We start from the raw sequence: 22,881 nt of genomic DNA, 5'->3' as shown, positions 1-22,881 counted from the left end.
GCCCCAGGCTGCCATCAGCTAAAGCTGATTGTGGTCTATGGCGGTGTGCTCCTCTCATGAGCGCCGACAAGCCATCTGCTGCACTCTGCAGCACCAACAATCCCGGACCCAAGCTTCTTTTATAAGCTGGGAAGGGACTGGGTAAAAAGTAAAAATAAAAGTAAAAATTAGAAAAATATGTGGAGGAATCCACGTGTGCTTCTATCCTGGGGAGGCACCGAAAAAACACTGAGGTACTATGGGGGTATGGAGGGGAGTTACTGATTTAACTATTTAGTGCCTGTCCTGCTAACGCCCGTCCATATCCCAAGAGTACTCCAGTGACCCCTAGTGGATGAAGAAGAAAGGCATCTTGGAGAAGGAAGTTCAAAGGAAGTTCTAATAGCACATTTTTACCGTTTAGAATCACATATATTTTTTAAAAAAATTGTGAACTAAGCTTGGGGATATCTTATTATTGGTATCACTGTCTGCATTTGAAGAGAATGTCTAGGAGAAATTTACTTCGAGGCAGATGCATCTAAGCATATCAAATACAATTCAGACTTGATGGACCTTGGTGTACTACAATAGCAACATAACATGTCCCCTGAATAGGGTCATTATGTGATGCTTTGCATTGTAAATTCTTCCCATCAATAAATGTGAACTTATAAAACTAACTTTAAAAAAATGCGAGTGTTGAATAATTTAAAACAATAGAATAAGAGGAAATATACTATATATTTCCAGCAACAAATATATAAGCAGCATGACTATTCTCAGAAATTGTTTACAGATGGCAGCTATTGAAAAGACGTATACAGCAGAATGTTTCATATGTCAAATACAAGTTAACGAAAAAAAATTATAATAATAATACATTAAATTAAAATCTTTAGATAGATTATATGCAGCCAGATACCATATCTGAAATTGTAAGCATATGAACTGGAGCAACACATTTCATATATAAGATGTGTTGCAAAAAGTAGAGGACTTTAATTAAGAAGTAGAAAATAGAAAAAAATGGGGTGCTTTTGCCATTTATTTAGGTACTAAGAATATGCTCTCTGTACCCAGTTGTGTACTTCCGAACATTTCATATTGATAATACCATCTTTTAGTTATCAGTGTAACCAATATCAAAATAGGAAAAAGAAAGTACATTGGGCCTAATTCAGGTTGCATAGCAACGCAACCGCATTTTTTGAGATGAGCCCACTACGCACGTGCAGGTTCCGTCATGTACGTGCAGTTAATGCTGTTGGGCCTCATTAATCGTGAAGGCCTCTGCCTGCTTGACAGGCAGAGGCATTTGCAGGGTGGGCGGCAATGGAGCGTTTTCGGTAAGGCGACGGGGTAACGGAGCCGTGTCTGCTGTGTTTTCAGGGCAGCTGGCAGGAATGCGCTGGCAGGAGACTTCTATAGTTTCTGCGACCACACTCTTATTTTGGCACGACCGCAATTCCAGCATGATCGCAGTTGGTGGGCAGTATGCTGGGCGGCCTTGCCCTGCAAAGGGCGGCCCCCAGTATGCGATTGCAAGAGTAGCAGATTCTACTGAATTAGGCCCATTGTTAGAAATTAAAACTCATCAACAGACATCATTTTGGGCTTGAATTGTTATCAATTTTTTTATATAGAGTATTGCAACTATTTATACGGCTTACAGTCATAATGTCGACCACTACTGGTCGACATGGTCACTAGGTTGACATGTACTAGGTCGACATGCGTTTTTCACCTTTTTTTTCTTTGATTTTTTGAACTTTTTCATACTTTAGGATCCACGTGGACTACGATTGGTAATAGTAACCTGTGCCGAGCGCAGCTGTAGCAGAGTGCGGCACCTTGCCCGAAGCATGGCAAGCGAAGTGAGCCATGCGAGGGGACACAGTGCACTAATTGGGGTTCCCCGTCACTGTACGATGAAAACGACACAAAAAAAGGTAAAAAAAACCCTCATGTCGACATTTTTCCATGTTGACCTAGTGACCGTGTTGACCTAATGCATGTCAACCAATAGTAGTCGACCTAATGAATGTTGACCTAGTGACCCATACCCATTTATACTAGGTTGTATGGAGAATAAATATCATTCATATCAGTTCATGCCAAATTTGAGCTTACAGTGTAAATCACTAATACAAACATACAAACGATGGTACATTTTTAGCCAGTAAACAATTAACCTGCCAGAATGTTTTTGGGGAGTGGGAGGAAACGAAAGGACCCTGCAGAAACCCATGCACGCATGGGAAGAACATACACATTTCAAATATATAAAAACCGAGGGGTACAGTATGTTTACTAAGTGGCAGCTGCTTTCTTCAGTTATTGGTTCTAGCTCAAGGATTTAAAAGGGTTTTGCATTTAATATTGCTGCCCTTTTAAATCACATGACCATAACAGCCAAGAGACTACAGCTTTCGTAAACCATTGCTTAGTAAATATACCTGCACATATAAAAAGCTATATGTTCCAATACAGCGCATACTGTATCATAATATCTTTCATAATTGATATGGAAAACAATCTCTTAAGAGAATTAAAGGTACACTATAGTACAATATTTCATAACCATTCTACTCAAAGTTAAGTTTTTACTAGGAAAAGAATATTAAAATGAGCTCAATGCAGAATTAGTCAGAAACACATTGCAGCGTCAAAGATAATTGAGTACAATAAACAAATTATCTACATTATACACATGTATATGTTCATTTACTGAAATTATTCTTCACTATTAGGGTTTAGTCCACCGACATTCTTCTGACGTATAACATAATAGAAATCATCAGCTGAAATCCATAATAAAAGGCGATTTCAATTAGCTCCGAAAATGTAACGGCTACAGAAAAGGGGGGTAGCGTCAAGCTTCAGCTTCGGGCTTTTCAAATTGAGCCTGTTTTTTTCCAACTGCTACATTTTCTGTTTTTGGGTGAAAACACAAAGAATTTGTGATAAGTTTACAGACTTAAGTTTTTTCACTGTTGCAATCTCGAAAGCAGCCTAATTATCAGTGATGTTTGTAGGGGCCTGCCATGGTCCCAAAAAAAGGCCCCAATGAGACCTGCCGGCAGGGTTGCATTCAGAACTACTTGCATAGCCCACAGTAAATTACCATGGCTAATTGAATTCCCCCCTAAATCTCTGGCATTTATGTAATTCAGTTGTTGAACTGCAGAAAATAAAGCATAATAGCTATTTTTGTCTATTGGTCTTGGAAAAAACATATCTGTAGTCAGTTCCTCCAAGATCACCACATAGTATACTGCTGCTATCCATTTATAATATTTTACAGGGAAACTCATCCATTGATGTATTATTTACAAAGCAACAAAACTTGCCAATTAAGTAAATATTATGCTACATCAGTAACTGACCTTTGTCGAATTAAGTTAAATTTCATTATCTTGTCTAGAATGTATTTTGTTATGTTGTTTATTAAAAAAAAAAACTTATTAAAATTGATTTAGCAATGAATTAATTTTGGCTGCCCCCAGCTTTTACTGGAACTCTTACTAGAAGTAGCTCTTATTCAGTGTACGGCCAATGGGGATCTGTGCAGAAAAGTGAAGAAAATGTATTGCCGACTTACAGTATCTTTCCTCACCACAGCTAATTCTATATCTGGAGAATTTCCAAACAACATCAATGGGCTCTTCTGACTGTCTCACTAGAGCCAAACTGTGAAGAAAAACCCAGCTCCGAACACAGAAGCCCAGAATTGTATCTATCTATTGGCACAACTATCAACCTTATACCCAAGTGAGACCAAGTTCAAGCTGCACATTGACTGGGTACTTTTGACTGTTCCACTAGGCTGGGGTGATAGACACTGAGGAGTCCAATTAAACAAATGTTTGTGAGCTTATACTCTCTCACTACACACCGAAACATACCAGTCCATCTTGCAGATGTCACAATAACCAGATTGCCAGCCTGGGCATCACCGGTCAGCGTTGCTGTTCCAAAACACACTACAATGCTCAAATCGCAAATGCTCATTTTCTTTTTCACATAATTGAAAATATTGAGTTTGATAAAGGGAATGACAAAATATGAGAGTAAATTAGTACAAAGGATGAGAAATCACTCAGCGAATACAGTAGAACACTCAAGCAAGTGTAGAGAGTCAGATGTGACACAGAGTCATTGTGCTATTTCCATCTGTAGTCCTGTAAATCCAGTGCATGCTGGCAACCAATGCATGGTCTTATCATCTTAAACAGACAGGCGGGTGACCGTTGGGAGTGAGATAAAAATATATATATTTATTTAGCATTTTTTTCTTTTGCTATTAAGCAGGATCAAATCTTGCAGATAATTGTTTGCAATATGTTTTCTTGCAAAGTACCACAAGATAAAGTATCAGTGCAAAACAAGGGAGCATTTGCTAGTGATTTGATTTCTTGACTGAGGTATATTTCTGTTGTTGAGAATAGAATCAGTACAAAGATGAGAACTCTGTCCAGCTTATTACCAGTGCCAGGACTCTAGTGGGTGTGTGTGGCATAGTGATTAGCTGAGCATTAACACCATCCTCATCAGTATTTGCAGAGCAGAGCCACATTGTAAATGTGCAATTCCATTTTACCTTGTATAGAGATAAACACATGTGTTATGCAAACAGACTGTTTGGTTGGGGCGGGGAGGGGGGAATCATTGTTATGCCCAAACTGGGAGAAAGTAGAAAATTGTTGGACTTCACTCAATGTTTAATCCATATTTTTAACCACTGCACAATTTGTTTCTCGAGTTTGACAATCTTAATTCAAATTTGGCAGAAAAAGACATAATGATACAACAAATTCAATTCTGTTTTCTATAATGAAAACTGGATACACTTTGAAATACTTACTTCCTACACTGAAAACAGGGCAAGAGAAGGAGTAGTGAATTTTCTCACTGCTGCATCTGTCAGGAGGAAAGCTATACAGATGGAGCTGCACTCATCTAGTGCGGATCCATCGCACATATGCAATCCCGGTGGGACTAGGCGATCTGGCGCCTAGCCCCGCTACGGGAGTGCAGAGACACTCCCATTATGGGGAATGGGGCGCATGCGCATCACGGACGCACCTCTGGCCCAGATGCAGCGATGGGCGCGCCCAGGCACAGAAGGAGCCATGATTAGCGTGGCTCCATCTGTAATACAGAAAAAGTGCAACGATGACAGGTAAAATATGCAACAATTCGCAGGTAAGTAGTCATACATAACATGCTTTAACTGTATAATACAATCCAAATATCTGACACACTATGGGGGTGATTCAGAGATGGACGGTAATAGCATCACTGCTGCGTCTTTGGAGGGCTAAAGATGCCTACTGACAGAAAATGTAGACCTGAGTGCTGCATCAGCCATTTAAGTAAGCCTAAGGCAACTCAGATTCAACATCTCATCTGCACTTCCGAGGCCAGTAAATCTGTGTTGGAAGATGCAGGCACTGGCCTCAACACTTCCATAAATAATAAAGTCACAGAAAAGGATCAACAGCGCTGCTGTTACCCTTTTAAATGGATCTCTTAGCTGTGTATCTCCAACACTCTGTCAAAAAGATAGGTATAATCTTCTACCAAAATATTCCATATGATCCAAATAGTTCATCAACCATGAATGAATCTTAAATAAAATCCTTTATTCTTAAAAAACATTCCTTTTTAAAACTCATGGGGTGCAGTTCGGTTTTATGGGGTTTACCGGTATACAATCCTGGATTTCAGATGCATATAGAATAGAGCTCACCAGATCCTCGGGACGCCGTTATTAAGAAAACGGTGCTTTCAAAAATGGGTTTACTTTACCCGCTGATGCCAAATCTCCACCGCTAGCTGTCAGTTTACTGTGAGTCTCTCAGCGCTGCAGCGCCGCAAGGCTTCTCCGTTCCTCCTCCTCCCGAACTGTATCTCCCCTGTTCTGCAAGAACAAACAGCGACCAAATCCACCTGCTGCTGATGCGTTTCTACCCGTAATAGGGTCTTTGTAAAGGTGCCTCCAATTGAAGTGGAAGTACACATACCAGAATGTCCTGTCACAATTTTGCTATTAGGGCACGCTTGTATGTGTAGGTTCAGAGCAGCTGGACAGCCTCATGTTGAATAAACCTGATCTACAAGGGTAGACTATTTCTTTACTTTACTCTCCATTAGACCACATACCCAATAACGTATTCCTTTCATATTTCAATTCTACTAAAATCACATTAAATATAAGCATAGATGGCTAGCGCTTCCAATGTTTTCTTTGCATTTGAACTGTAGACTGAAACATGCAGAAATGGGACAAGCAGCATTTTAGAAAATGCTAACAGTATCAGACCAACATACATGCATTCTACAAACAATATAGTACAATACAAGATGGAAGTAATGACGGAGCAATATAGGGAAGACGTGCAACTCATCAAGCTGGCTAATAACGACAAAGTTGTATAATAAAGACAAAGTTGTATTCAGTTTGACTGTAACTGCCACCACATTATGTGAACAGAAATACACATGCATATATTTACCAGTATAAGTGAGTTGTGCCCAACCCAACAGAAAAACTACTCCTATCCACTCCCTTTGTTTCATAGGCTCACTTACCCAGCCACATAAGTAGTACAAAATATCTGTCTGACAACAGGTGCATTGATGCACAACTCAGCATAGCCCACAATGCCACTGACATGCCTTTAATGAACTTACCTTCCATAATGACAACCTTCCATTAAAGCTTATATATGTGGAGAAAAGTGGAGAATTGTTGGTATTGTGGACGAATCTGCATCACCCGTAGTTAGCTGCGAACAATTTCATTTGGTGCATGTGCAAAGCAAAACGCGCAAGTTACCTTATACTCTGCAAACGGACTTGTGTGCAACTCGGCAACATCCTCAAATAGAGCAGAGGCTGTAAAGTGCTACAGTATATGCTGCTGCTTATAAATGTTAATAAAAGAGAAGATTGTCAGTGCTGGACAGAAAGGGTAGTGGACAATTGGCATAGCCTCCCAACAGAGGTGGTAGAGGTTAAGACAGTAGAGCAATTCAAACTAGAGATGAGCGGGTTCGGATTAACTCGGTTCTTAATGCCAGAATTATCGCAAGTTCTTTTTTTCTGGATTTTTCTTATTCAAAACACGTGAAGTCCGTGAGCCAATAAGGAGATTTGAGTAAATCCGAGTAAAACCGAACCCGCTCATCTCTAATTTAAACATGTATGGTATAGACATAAGGATATCCTTACAAAGTAATAATCATGAATAAGTCTGAGGTAATAATAAGGTTAAAAAATGGGCAGACTAGATGGGCCAAGTGGTTTTTACCTGCTGTTAAATGCTATGTTTTTATGACAGGGCAATAATAGATATTCCTAAGGAGTAGTGTTTGGATGGTTTTTATAACAGGTATTTTAGAGATATAAAAGTGGTCCTTTTCCAGATGTAGACAGTCATCCATCCTATTTAGAAACACATTACCCTCAATGTAAGAGCTTTTAAGAAAACCTCTCTGAATCAGCTAGCTCTAAAATCGGTCTCTCTTGAGTCTTAAATCGGTAATAAAAACCATTACGGCTTGGTCAATGTAAGACTTCAGGGTTATACTTGATTTTTTTGTGTGGCATGTGAGTTCATTAGATTCAGGCAGCGGTGGCTCCTACTTACTTTTAGGAGGGCTTATACAGATACCCCCATGCCTGGTGTGGAGATACCAAGCCACTAATCTTGGCATCTGCGCAATGGATCTTGCAGGCACCGGCTTATGCGCAGAAGCAAGGGTGCAACTGTGCAAACCCCCAGTTTCTATGGACTGCATCGGCTGCACACCATCAAAGCCTGCCAGGGCTGCACGAAAGTTGGGTAGTGGCTTCCTACAGGAAGATTGCTCTCTGCTTATTGCAGCATGGCCTGGCAGTCCCAGAGTGAAGAAACAATGTCCAATGGGACTGCCTGTAGTTTCTGTGACGGACAGGACTTCCAATAGGAAGTCTCTGCCTGTCACAGTGTAGCCAGTGCAGTCACGGACTGTATCTGGCTCACTGACACTGAGCTGAGATGGCAGATTTTACCTGGAGGGGCTGCAAGATAGGTAAAATCAACCACCGGACTCAGAATTTAAAACTTAGTAGTTTATCATTATGAAACATCAACTTCTTTAATGTAACACATATAAATCACTGTGTGTGTCTATTCTTATATGATACACATACGTTTTGAATCTATAATTCCAGACAATATCAAGCCTCAAAATACCAGACATGACCATACTGACTTCTTATCTGGCACACACATTAGTTCAACAGTTACTTTTATATACGACAAAATGTAGAAAGTCCAACTAGAAAAAATATACACACATACATTTACATGTAGGTTAAATGAAAGGGTAAATCAGGGCACAAAAAAGTTTAATATTAACAAAGTCATTTATGCCAGTATTAAAATTATGCTCCCCCACAGGTTGTCACAGCTCTGCCGTTATTTCCAGCACAATGGAACACAAGAACAGTGTCTAATCTAATCTAATTTTCTACATATTTTGTTTTCCATCGAAATCTATTCCAAAAGGCAATCATTTCACTTGGAAAATATGCAGGAAAAAAGTCCTGTTTCTGCAAATATCTTTCCATTTAAGGTGCACTGAAGGCTGGTGCACCGACAATATATTTTACTCTGGAACACACAAAGACTGTCTGTGGATGCACATGATGTACAGTAGATATAGAGTAGAAGAAGGAAATGTTCTGTGAATACTTCTGTGAACATAAAAAATACACAGAATCCATGACAGTAAATAGCAGCTCTATCTTATGTTCAAATGATCGATGGATAGTTAATAGTTAAATTGAAAATATGTTTGCAAAGGTTCAAAATAACTTAAAAGTGCATTTCTGTATAAAATATAAAACCTGATAAGAGAGGGGGGATTGGCAGCATATTCTATTTTCCAGTGTTCCTGATCTCTGACTGTATCTTCTTGGAATGATACTCCCTAGAGGAAGGTGGGTACCACCAGAGAGAAACAATGGGGTGCACCGTGATTTGCCCCCAGACATCTGTATAACCAACACGCAATGTTCTATATATATATATATATATATATATATATATATATATATATATATTTGGTATTATCAATTCAGCTATAGTCCCAATTCTATGTAAATGCATTTATATCCTCTTTTAATGACATACCTCTCACATTTGGAAAATACAAATCTGGCTGGGTGGTCATGTGATCATATCATAGTGGAAATAAGTACACAAGAGAGGGAGTCTGTTTGTGTGTGTATTCTTCTTTTTCTACACACACAGTGGGACAATTACACTGAAAGTAGGATGATCAGGAGAAACAAAATAATCAGATGAGTAATGCCAAAAGCAAAAGCTGTACTGCAAGTACTAATATTATATATGTATATATATAAACATATGAAGGGAATCCTGACATACTACTAGGGATTTTAATTGACCTATTTTGAGCTTGCCTTATTGCTCTCATTCAGAATTGGAGTTGTCATCTTATACTTAAAAGGTCATTGTCACAGCAATTTTACTCTTTGTATATATTGGTGAACTATATATGATAAACACGAATATTGTAATATTATCTACCTTTGAGAATACTGTTCATGCCCACGGCAAAGGCTGGATGGGATTTTGAAATTTACAAACATTGACCATTTTGATCACGACCCCTGAAGAAGTCCTATATGGACGAAACGCGTTGGGTTTTCACGAATTTGTGAATTTGAGTATACATCTGAACTCTCTGGTGGAAGAATTGATATTCGATTCAAGTGTAGTTATCACTAAACAAAATTCGCCAGATGATTATCAATCTATATTGTTCACTTATGGTATAAAGTTATCTACTTGTTTTATTGATGTTTTTATGTAATATTGCAGTATTTACTGTTAAATTTTAAGAATAAATACATCTATATGTGACATCTGAGGTGGTTCAGCTCCCATGAGAATTCTTTTTTCCTATATATATATATATATATATATATATATAAATCACCAAAGCAGCCGGCACTCCCCTTGCTTACATACATAACATCTGCTTACATAACATCTGCTATTTAGGCTGCATTAAGATGTTTATGTCTTTTCTTGATCATATAGAAGATGCCTTATGTGCATGTTTCTGTTTTTTGGTCACCTAGGTCACCTATCTGTACTTGACTTATTCCTCCCTGCGAGCGCCTTCCGATGACGTCGCACGCTACACGGAAGCAGCTGCACAGTTTGTGATAGCGGCGGCCAGCGTGGCGTTCGGATCGGAGGGCAGGAACGCAGGTGAGGTGAGTCAATGTAATTATGTATGTGGGGAAGGTCTTGTGAGGGTATAAATTGTTTGTTTTCATTATGCTGTACATCCCTGACGACGGGCGGAGGCCCGAAACAATTGTTGGATGCTACTCCAATAAAGAAAATCTTTTGAATAGTCTCCAGAGTGCCGCCTGTTCTCCTATCTATCTATATATATATATATATATATATATATATATAAAATGTATAAATATATATATATATATATATACATACACACACGCTAAGAAGAATTAGGAGAGCGCACTTATGAGTTAAAAGATATTTCCTTTATAAATAAAAATGCAATATCCACGTATATTTCAGTTTAAAATCACAATCACAGCAATGTTTAAAAACAGTAATGGCTGTGCTCCGTCTGGCCGATTCTGTTACACTGGCTCCGGACCCAGCAGCTGACGTAACAACGCCCACGATGTGTAGCCACGGCAACACGTTTCAACCAATAGCGGTCTTCGTCAGGGGATGTGGTCATTGTCCATGAACAAAATAATAATAAATTAATTTTAGCCTATATATTTTATTTTAACAAGGTAACACACAGGTGGTATAATTATATGGTAGTAAACCAATTAAGAAACTAATGCTAGTAAAATAAATAAACTGTATCAGTTTGCAAGTGGATTGGAGTGGATTGTTGCCTTACACTATTTATATATCAGATATGTCATTGTATATTTATATAATGGTGAAGATTTGAATATGTTTGAAAACTGTCTCTCTCTTATCTAAACCAACGAGAAAGGGTTACACTGAAACAAGGGCAGGTATATAAAAGCCTTGTTCATGGACAATGACCACATCCCCTGACGAAAACCGCTATTGGTTGAAACGCGTTGGGCGTGGCTACACACCGTGGGCGTTGTTACGTCAGCTGCTGGGTCTGGAGCCAGTGTAACAGAATCGGCCAGACGGAGAACAGCCATTACTGTTTTTAAATATTGCTGTGATTGTGATTTTAAACTGAAATGTACGTGGATATTGCATTTTTATTTATAAAGGAAATATCTTTTAACTTATAAGTGCGCTCTCCTAATTCTTCTTAGCAACAATACCCCTTACTCCATTGGCCTGGAGCTGGATGTAGCTGCACGTGGAGGAGTAAAAGGAGGAAAGGAAATAACTCTGGAGCATTCGGACTAATTGCGCAGAGAGTGAGTATATATATATATATATATATATATATATATATACACACACACACATACACACCCCCCAATAAAACACCTAGAAAAGCTGCTGACACTAGCTGGATTAAATGAGCTAACAATGGGGTGCATTTAATAACACTTGTTTGAGCTGCTTTACTAAAGGGGGGTACACACGGAGAGATCCATTCTTAAAATCTAAGCAATCTGACTAGATTGCTTACATTTTAGGTACGAATCTCTTGTGTGTATGCCCCATAGCGATAGCGATGTGCGGCACTATCACCGATGCCAGATTGGCCTGCTGCAGGCACAATCTAGCACATCGCTCATTTCAACCAGTGGATGAAATGCGCAACCCCCCCCCCCCCTCGCTCAGCACACATCGCGCTGTGCTGAGTGGGGGGAGAGATCTGTGCTGAACGGTCACTGATAGATCGCTCAGCATACATCTCTGGACGTGTGTACTGGCCTTAAGTGCTTCTTAGCTGATATGCTTGGTGGAGGTCAAACAGTACCTTTAAAAGCCTCAAACCAGGGACCATGTGTTATGTTTAATGTGATAGCAATTGCAATGTTTATAATTCTGGGAGTTATTCATGTTTTAGAAAATGGAGAGAAACTCTTGTTTGGGGCACTCTGTCTAAGAGAAAATTTAAAACTGAACTTTTACTAAGTACAGTAAGAATAAAAATGTGGTTGCCTCAGAGATAAATTTTAACAAAGAGCAAAACAATAGAATCAAACTCTATTACTGGTGAAAATATCAGAAATAATGCTAAAAAAATTTGATTCCATTGACTCAATTCACACATATAGGCAGTCCCATAGGGTCATTCTGTGTCAAATCAACACACTGATTTTACCTAACTAGCTCAGATTTTTATAAAATTTGGTATATGGAGAGTATATATGTAGTCTTAGAAAAATACTAAATATTATTTAAATATCTCATGCCGTTTCCAAAATATGGCTATGTAAAGTTGTCAAAAATGCACATTCAACTTATTTTCAAATCGCCATAGCAGCTCTCCTAATTAAGCTGGAGGGGTGGGAGTGCTGTCATTTTATTGTTTTTTTTTTTTTTCCTATGATATTAAACACAATAGGCTTTGTGAGGAAAAACTTTTTCCAAATTCAAATTGAAATTTTTAATCATGATTATTTAAAAAAGAGTGTGTCAAAAAAGTTCACAAAATTTCAGGAAATAGTCTATACTAATGTTAAATGTTAGTCAAAACTTAAAAGTGGGAGGATAATGGGTTTATATTAGAACTAATTTTAAAGCAAGGTAGTTAATTCAAAAAAGCCGGGTGTATTACAAGAAGTAATTGGTAATAACAGATTTGATGGCTTCATTAGTTTAATTATATAAATCAAGTTGAATAGAAATACTTGACATTGTATTAGTCAACAATGTTAGCCAAAGATAGTTTGACAATGCCTCAGTGGTTTTAAAAGTTCCATCAGGAGACATGATAAATTCTTCCAGCTGAAGATATAGGATCGACATTGCATAAGACATCTATTAGAGGTATCCATAGTACATCAGGCTTCCTTACATAGATGAATGATGGTGAAAGTCCAACTGGATAAAGTAAGGTCAAATTTAATTAGTCTTCATCTTCATTCTTGTCCATCACATAAGCAAGCCACCATTTCTTGATATGCATAATTTGGAAACAGCATGAGATACTTAAATAAAATTTTGTATTTTTCTTACACTACATATATACTTTCCATATACCAAATTCACACAAAATCTCAGCTGGTGAGGTAAAATTTTAACAAAAAGTGTGTTCACTTGACACGGAATGACTTCATATCCATATACAAATTCACAGTATAATACTGTCATGCAAAAAGTCCGGAACCTGAAATTGAATAACAGAATGCAGTGCGACACTGAATAGTTGGTCATAGGATTGTTTAAACCAGGCATGTCAAACTCGTAGCCCTCCAGCTGTTGTGAAACTACAAGTCCCAGCATGCTTTGCCAGCACCCCGTACACTGATCAGCTGGTAAAGCATGGTATTTTCACAATAGCTGGATGACCATGAGTTTGACATGCCTGGTTTAGACCAAAGCAGATTCACGAACACAGGGCCTAATTCAGCATGGAGCGACTGCATGTGATGGTATGCTGCTGGTGCGGCCCACAAACGGCACAGACATGCCTGCATTGTCTTAATTATGCCCTCCCTCCAATGCCAAGTCGACGCCCATTAACAGCCCTGCGACATCTCTGCCTGTCAATCAGGCAGAGGCGTTCGCACAGTGAGATGCCAAACGCACTGCGGCTGCTGCGCTTGCACACACTTAACAAAGCTTCAGCATGCCTTCCATGCTGAATTAGGCCCATAGTCAACCACTAAACACTTTGGAATAACATTTTCTGTCCATCACACAAAACACAATATTAGGAGCTACAGTAATACATTTTTACTGTATGGCAGCAAGCAATGGTGTGTTGCTGTGATGACTGATAGTATGTCAAAAGTGTAAACATAAAAATAACAATGTGAAACAACACTGCTGGACAGAGGTGCTGATAATCACGAAGACAAAAAAGAGTAATCAAATGCAGCTTATAGATATGACTTATTTCCAAATACAGGTTGAGTATCCCTTATCCAAAATGCTTGGGACCAGAAGTATTTTGGATATCAGATTTTTCCGTATTTTGGAATAATTGCATACCATAATGAGATATCATGGCGATGGTACCCAAGTCTAAGCACAGAATGCATTTATGTTTCATATACACCTTATACACACAGCCTGAAGGTCATTTAATACAATATTTTTTTTATAACTTTGTGTATTAAACAAAGTTTGTGTACATTGAGCCATCAGAAAATAGACATTATGGTAAGAACTTACCGTTGATAACGTGATTTCTCTTATGTCCACAGGTATCCACAGGATAACATTGGGATATGCCGGAGCGACAGCGGAAATGGCACCAAACGGTCACGAGCTTTCTGGCCTCCCAGGATGCATTGGGGCTTCACCATATAATTCCGCCCACTGACTCAGTCAAATCAGTTCTTTCCACAGCGATTAGGCAGGAGCATCAGGTAGAAACCTATTTAGGCGATAAGAACACACATGCACACCCTTCCATACAAGAGGGAAGATGTTTAGTGATTGTCAAGATCCTCAAATCAGGTGCGCCAGGGTGGGACCCCTGTGGATACAAGAGAAATCACATTATCAACGGTAAGTTCTTACCATTTCGTCTATTTCTCTGGCTGGGTCCATAGGTTATCCACAGGATAACATTGGGATTCCCAAAGCCAGTTGTAGTGGTGGGGACGCTCCTGATTACACAGGAGGACCTTTCGCCCAAATTCTGCGTCATGAGAGGCAAAAGTATCCAAGGCATAATGTCTGATGAATGTGTTAATGGAAGACCATGTGGCTGCCTTACAAATCTGTCTGCTGAAGCACCCTGTTGTGCTGTCCATGAAGGACCTACCTTACGTGTAGAGTGAGCAGAGACATTAGCCGGAGTAGGGAGATCTACACGAGAATAAGCTTCTGATATTACCATTCGGAGCCATCTTGCCAGCGTCTGTTTACTAGCAGGCCATCCTCTTCTATGAAATCCGTAGAGGATGAAGAGAGAATCTGTTTTCCTTATGGCACTAGTACGATCCATGTAGATTCTTAATGCTCGGACTACGTCCAGCGACGCTTCTCCCGCAGACAGTCCCGATAACTGAAAAGCTGGGACTACAATCTCTTCGTTAAGGTGAAACTTTGAAACCACCTTCGGAAGATAACCAGATCTAGTTCTGAGAAATGCTTTATCTGGGAAAAAAACTTAGGAAAGGAGACTTACACGACAGTGCTCCTAAATCTGATACTCTTCTAGCTGAGGCCATTGCCAGCAGAAAGAGTACTTTAGCCGTTAACCATTTAAGATCTGCTCTCTTAAGTGGTTCAAACTGGGGTCCCTGAAGGAATTTAAGAACTAGATTCAAATCCCCGGGAGCTACAGGAGGAACAAATGGAGGTTGAATGTGTACAACTCCCTGAAAGAAAGTACGCACATCCTGTAAATCAGCAATCTTTCGCTGAAACCATACAGTTAATGCTGATACTTGAACTCTCAAGGAAGCTACTTTCAAACCCTTATCCAATCCTGCTTGAAGGAAATCCAAAATCCTGGATACTTTAAAAGATCTTGGATTCAAACTTTTTAACTTTTTTCACTACACCAATGAATATAGACTTGCCATATTCGATGATAAATACGAGCTGAAGAAGGCTTTCTTGCTCTAAGCATAGTTTGAATTACTTGTTTTGAAAATCCTCTAGTTTCTAAGATAGAGGTTTCAACAGCCACGCCATCAAAGACAGACGATCCAGATGGCTGTGACAACAAGGACCCTGCATTAGCAGATCTGGACGTTGAGGGAGCAGTATCGGTGCTTCCACGGACATTCTCAGTAGATCTGTGTACCAATGCCTTCTTGGCCAAGCTGGAGCTATTAGAATTATGGCTCCCTTTGCTTGCTTTATTTTTCTCACTACTCTGGGTAACAGAGATATTGGAGGGAACAGATACACCAGATGAAATTTCCATTTTACTGACAGCGCGTCTACAAGGACCGCTCCGGGATCCTTTGTTCTTGATCCGTACCTCGGAACTTTGTTGTTTAGACGAGACGCCATGAGATCTATCTCCGGTAGACCCCATCTGTTCACTATGGTCTGAAACACTTCTGGGTGTAATGCCCATTTGGTTTCCTGAATGGTGTGTCGACTGAGAAAATCCGCTTCCCAGTTCAGTACACCTTGAACAAACACTGCTGACAATGCTGGAAGATGGAGCTCTGCCCACCTTAGTATGGGAGTTACTTCCTCCATCAATCTTTTGCTGTGAGTTCCTCCCTGATGATTGAGGTACGCTACTGCTGTCGCATTGTCTGAGCGAATCTGGACTGGTCTTCCTTGCAGACTGTCCTTTGCCTGAACTAGAGCCATATAAATGACCCTTATTTCTAACAGATTTATTGGCAGGAGACTTTCCCTTATGGATTATTTTCCCTGGAAACAAAGGCTTTCGAGTACTGCTCCCCAGCCTTGAAGACTGGCATCTGTTGTCAGGACTTGCCACTGTTTTATCCAAAAGGGTCTCCCCTTGTTTAAATGGTCTGTCTGTAGCCACCACACTAGAGACTGTAGCCACCACGCTAGAGACCTTTTTACGTTTACTGGAAACTTTATCATCGGCTTTTTTATTGTCTGATGATTTCCGTTCCATTTGGTCAGAATAAGGTGCTGTAATGGTCTGTAGTGGAATTGCGCATATTCCACCATGTCGAAGATTGATACCATCAGACCCAACAGTCGCATTGCTGCATGGACTGACATGTTCTGAGTGTGCAACGCTTCCTGAGTCATGACCTGCACCTTGACTATCTTTTTTTCTGGTAAGAAAACTCTCTGTAAACCTGAATCCAATACGGCCCCCCAAATGAACCATCCGCTGTGACGGATTCAGAGACGACTTTTCCCAATTTATGAGCCACCCGTGTCTCTGTAAACAAACTACTGTCTGTTGAAGATGGCTCAAAAGTAACTCCTGCGAATGTGCTAGGATTAACAGGTCGTCGAGGTATGGAAATATTCTTATCCCCTGGTTGCGGAGATAAGCTGCCATAACCACCATAATTTTGGTAAACACCCTGGGTGCTGTTGCTAGCCCGAAGGGCAAGGCTTGGAACTGAAAATGTCCCTGGAGGATGGCAAACCTGAGATAACACTGATGAGACTGTGCTATAGGCATATGTAGGTTTGCATCCTGTATATCCAGAAATACCATGTAATCTCCCGGTTCCATAGTCAACATCATGGAGCGTAATGTCTCCATGTGGAACCTTGGAATCCAAATGTATTTGTTTAACATTTTGAGATTGAGAATTGGTCGGAATGACCCATTTGGCTTCTCAATTAAAAATAGATTGGATTAAAAACCCTGTCCCCTTTGTGATGGAGGTACTGGGACAATCACACCTGACTGCAGTAATTTTTGGACTGCTTCTTGCAGGGCATTGGCCTTCGACTCTATACGAGACGGGCTGGTGCCAAAAAATCTTTGAGGAGGCTGCCTCATGAATGGGAACCCATACCCGTGAGATACCACCTTCTGCACCCAAGCATCTCTGTTGTCGACTGTTGCCATATGTGTGCAAAATGAAGGAGTCGGCCCCCAACCCTGGAGTCCTCCAGGCGGAGGCCCGTCTCTTCAGGCGGTTTCTGTTCAGGCTTGGAAACTGTCTTTCTATTAGCCCATTGCTTCCTACCCCTGGCTGATCTATTGAACTGGGGTTGCTTAGACTCCTCTTTAGCTTTCACTTTGCCTTGCCATCGAAATGGCCGAAACTTTGAACCCCTAGTCTTAGGGTTATAACTAGCCGGAAATCTGACCTTTTTGGATTCAGCTTCCGATTCTAGAATATCAGACAATTGTTTTCCAAACAATATATTACCAATGAAAGGCAATGCTTCCAATTCTTTCTTGGATTCAGCATCTGCTTTCCAAATGCGTAGCCAAACTATTCTACGAGCGGATACTGTCAAGGCTGATGCGTTAGAAGCAATCGTACCCATATCAATTGCTGTTTCTTCCAAATATTGGGCAGCTTGTCTTAAACGGCTTAAATGATACTCTTGCTCCCTATTAGGAGGAGAGAGGCCATTCTCTAGTTCCTCTATCCATTCGCCCATTGTCTTTGCTACCCAGGCCGAAGCCATAGCAGGTCTTACCACTGCTCCTGAAAGAGAAAATATATTTTTCAAGAAGCTATCTACCCTTCTGTCTGTGACTGTTTAGTGAGGTAGATGACAGTGGTAAAGCAGATTTATGCACCAGTCGCAGTACATGTGCATCTACTTTCGGAGGAACGTCTCTTTTCGAACAATCCGCAGTTGGAAATGTATAATAAGAATCCCATTTTTTCGGAATCTTATACTTTTTACTGGGCGTCGCCCAGGATTCTTCCATCTGTTTTTGTTCGTTTAAACACAGGTGCTTAAGGGAGATATCTAATTGTGTCAGGTCAACTTGAAAATAAGGAGGTAACTTTAGTGTCCTGCTACGCCCCTAATACTAAACAGCTGACGTTTTGTAGAAAACTCTGCGCCAAGGTACGACAACTGTCCAAAGGCGCGTTGCTCCTGCTAGGCGACTTTAACCTCACTGCTGACCCTGAAATTGACAACTCCCGCAGACAGACTCCGTGTCCCGGTCAGCTTCGTAGGAATGCGCAGGGATTCCGCCAACTGCTGGCGGAACATGACTTGCTGGACGTCTGGCGCGTTAAACACCCGACCGTCCGGGATTACACATACTATTCACATGTACACTCCACCTACTCCAGAATTGAATTTGCTTTAGCAGACAAATGGACCTCCCAGTCCATTAGCGCCATATCTATCCTCCCCATGTCATGGTCCGATCACTCCCCATTGTTTATTAAGTGGCACATAGCCAATAGACTCGTCTCTCCTGGTCCCTGGCGCTTGGGTAAACAAAGTCTTCTCAACCCAGAAACTAAGCAGGCTATCCAATCTACTATAACCCATTATCTCTCTGAGAACTGCCCTCGGGACACATCAGTCTTTAACTTTTGGTGCGCCCTTAAGGCAGTGCTTCGGGGAACTGCAATACAAATAGCGGCGAGACTCAAACGGGAATACCGAAAAAACCTTGCCTCTGCTGAACGCAAAGTTTCCTCTTTGGAAGTCTCCCATAAAAGAGACCCGCATAACCGGACTCTCTTGAAACAGCTGCAGACTGCTAGAGATGTGGTAAACTCCTTCTATTTGGCGGAGGTCCACCGTAACATACACAGGTTAAATCAAAAGTTCTATGTACATGGAAACCGAGCCAGTAGACTACTGGCAAGCAAACTACGAGGTAGAAAGGCTAGGGGTAAGATACATACTATTTACTCGGATAAGGGTGCTAGAGTCCATGATCCGGACGAAATTGCGACAGTGTTTGCGACTTACTACTCTAAACTTTACAATTTAAAAGACGACAGTTCTACCTTCCAGCCCACTAGGGGTGCCATCCGGGACTTTCTTGATAGTCTCGAGCTCCCCTCGTTGTCTCCAGAAATGTGTAGAGATATTGGTTCCCCCTGGACCTTAACCGAGATAGAAATAGCTATAGATTCTTTACCTAAAGATAAGACACCGGGCCCGGATGGCTATCCCTCAGCTTTTTATAAATCCTTCAGAGACAGTCTGGCCCCGGTTTTGCTTTCAGTGTTCAATGAGGCCTCAGAGAGGGGTAGTTTCCCCAAAGAAATGTTGGAAGCTCAAATTGTAGCCATCCCTAAACCAGGGAAGTCCCATACCTCTGTACAAAACTTCAGACCAATTGCTCTGCTGAACTCAGACCTTAAGATATACGCCAAAATGGTCGCTAATCGTATTAGTCCTCTTCTCCCTTCCCTAATTCACCCTGACCAGGTTGGCTTTGTGCCGAACCGCCAAGCCCCGGACAATACACGGAAGGTAATAGACATCATTGAGCACTGCTCAGCAAAACGGGAACCTCTTCTAGTTCTCTCATTGGACGCCCTTCTAGTTCTCTCATTGGACGCCGAGAAGGCGTTCGATAGACTAAATTGGGATTTCATGCAGCTGACGCTGGAGAAGTTTGGCTTCGCCGAACGGATCATGGACTCTATCCTAGCATTATACTCCTTGCCCTCGGCAAGGGTTTATGTGAACGGATGCACCTCTCCGAGTTTTGATATTACTAACGGCACCCGACAGGGTTGCCCTCTATCCCCTCTTATTTTTATTTTGGCAGTTGAACCCCTGGCTGCTAGGATCAGATCTCATGATTCGATTAAGGGACCAATTATAGGAGGTGTAGCACATAAAGTTAGCCTATTTGCAGACGATGTCTTACTATGCTTAACAGATCCCGAAGACTCCCTCCTGACCCTACACTCGGTCCTTCAACAATACTCAGACGTTTCATATTATAGACTCAACACCTCTAAAACGGAAGCCTTTCCGTTCCACATTTCTTTAAACGCGATCTCTAGAATGAAAGACCTATACAGATATGCCTGGCAGACCCATTCCTTGAAGTACTTAGGGATTCATTTGGCTGGAGAGGAGGAGCTGATTAATCGTAATTTTGACCTTTTATTAAAAGCTTTTGCGGAGCTGACTGGGGAATGGATGATGCATGAGGTCTCCTGGCTAGGTCGGATTGCCGCGGCTAAAATGGTGCTCCTCCCCAAACTTATGTACTTGTTTCGTGCCATACCGAGGCCCCTCCCCAAGCTGTTATATATTAAATTTAATCAAATCATAACCAAGTATGTGTGGAGAGGCTCCCGGCCAAGAGTTGCTAAAAAGACCCTGGTTTTGCCCAAAAGTGCGGGTGGCGTTGCTTTTCCAGATTTGGAACTATACCATATGGCCTGTATCTTGAACCAAACTAGGGATTGGTTCACCGTCGAGAATCCGAAATCATGGGTGATGGTGGAGGCCACTTGCATGCACCCGGTTGCGCTCCCTGATCTCTTGTGGATGCCTCCTTCCGTTGCGAAAGCCAAGGGAAGGTCCTGTAAGTCAGTTGAAACTACTCTGGGTGCGTGGCACAAGTTGGTATCGTCTTCAGATGAGATTACTTTGCCATGCTCCCTTCTATCGCTAGACTCCTTCTCTACCATGATTTTTAATATAGACCTCAGCGACTGGAGGAGGAAAGGCCTCTCCTCCCTAAGTGACTTGTATGTGGCAGGCTCCCTTCTCCCCTTCTCCCGACTACAGGAGCTATATGGCATACGGTCTCAAGATTTTTTTAAATACCTACAGCTGAGGAGTTGGATACACTCCTTCCCTAAGTTTGCTGGCTCTAGAACCTCTCTCCCAGCATATATTAAGCTCCATTTGATGTCACCGAGGTATAGGGGCGGGATCTCCTGGTGGTATAAACTCCAATTAGCAAACTCCACACATACCAAATTGAGGGCACAGACTCTATGGGAGAGGGACTTAAACAGAGCCCTCTCGAATGAGGACTGGGACGGAATATTTAGATCCTGTTTCACAATTTCAAAATGCATAAATCACTCTGAAATGTTCTTTAAGCTCATACAGAGGGCTTACTTTACCCCAGAAAAGCAACACAGAATCTGGCCCTCACAATCCAAATTCTGCTGGAGAAACTGCGGATATACAGGAGACATCTTTCATGTCTTCTGGAAATGCCCTTTACTCAGCCGCCTATGGAGTGATGTGTTCCAACTGATTAATACGGTTTTGGGCTCCTCTATCCCTATGGACCCCGCTTTAGCGCTCTTCCACCTTCATACAGACCACCTCCCTCCAGGCGACAGATACGTCTTGGGCCAGATCTTAGTTGCCACTAAAGCTGCTATAGCTCAATTATGGAAAACAGATAATGTCCCGTCCCTGGTAGTTATACAACAAAAAGTCCATAGGCACTTTGTTTATGAAACAGCTGAAGCCAGATACTTGCCCTCTTCTTCCTCTATTCTCATGAAATGGTCCAAATGGTCTACATATAATACCGAACTAGATTCTTCATTTGTAGTTGCCCCGCTATTTGCTGTGACAGAGTTAAATGAGCTCAATGCCCCCTGACCGCCTATTTCTCTCTGTATCCTGTGCATTAGCCTATTTATGCATATGTGCCTATCGTAGATCTTTACAGTATATTTTTGTACACTTCACCAAAAGTATGTAACCATGTATTGTAGTGTATTTCACTTTATGTCTGACTCTGAACCCTCCCCCAATGTTTTCCCTACTTCTTTTTTTTTCTGTTTCCCTGACTTATTTGTACAAAAAAGAGAGAGGAGGATTCCTTTTTTTCTTCCCTCTCACCTTTCAATAAAAATTTAATGTTTAAACACAGGTGCTTTAGATTTTGACACTGTATTGGCTGATTCCTCCAAAGAGAGAACAGCCTTCATAGCATCAATAAGTTCAGCTACATCCTCTGAACTAAAACTCTGTGACTGATCATCATACAGAGTATTTGAATACACTGTATCATCATCTGTTGTATCATCTTGTGTAGTCTGCCACATGGACGCATCTGTCTTAGTCTTACCTGTCCCTTGGTTACTTGTAGAGGCTACTGGAACCAAACCGTAGGAAGGGAGCTGCATGTATGGGATAATAGTGTAACCTATCCCCTGGGGTGGTGCTGCCGGAGTTAACCTGTCCGCTATTGAAGACAAAGTCTGTGCGAACATACTCCATGGTGGCTCTGCTGGTTGTTGAACCAATTCCTGTTTTTTACTTTGTCGAAAAGCAAAACAGTTCGCACATAACCCCTCATAAGTGACCAACTGGCTTATACCAATTAACCCTGTTTTACAAGATAAACATGTTAGGGATGTAGGAGT

General features: G+C 41.1%; 1 protein-coding gene across 3 annotated transcripts in view; it reads right to left on the bottom strand.

Moving 5' to 3' along the window:
- COMMD10 (COMM domain containing 10) overlaps positions 1 to 22,881 on the bottom strand; it is a 788,131-nt gene that overhangs the window by 333,495 nt on the left and 431,755 nt on the right. The window contains exon 6 of one of the 3 annotated variants that reach the window (XM_063964171.1): positions 2,890 to 2,913. The exons of the other annotated variants lie outside the window; for them this stretch is intronic. Within the exon in view, the coding sequence (XP_063820241.1) occupies positions 2,905 to 2,913 (9 nt within the window). The 3' untranslated portion in view covers positions 2,890 to 2,904. Of the gene's footprint in view, positions 1 to 2,889; positions 2,914 to 22,881 lie in introns of those variants that run through there. 3 annotated transcript variants of the gene reach the window in all.

This window comes from Pseudophryne corroboree, chromosome 1 (genome assembly GCF_028390025.1).
Source record: "Pseudophryne corroboree isolate aPseCor3 chromosome 1, aPseCor3.hap2, whole genome shotgun sequence".
Classification (NCBI taxonomy): Eukaryota; Metazoa; Chordata; class Amphibia; order Anura; family Myobatrachidae; genus Pseudophryne; species Pseudophryne corroboree.
This window is presented reverse-complemented; position numbering and strand designations above follow the sequence as displayed.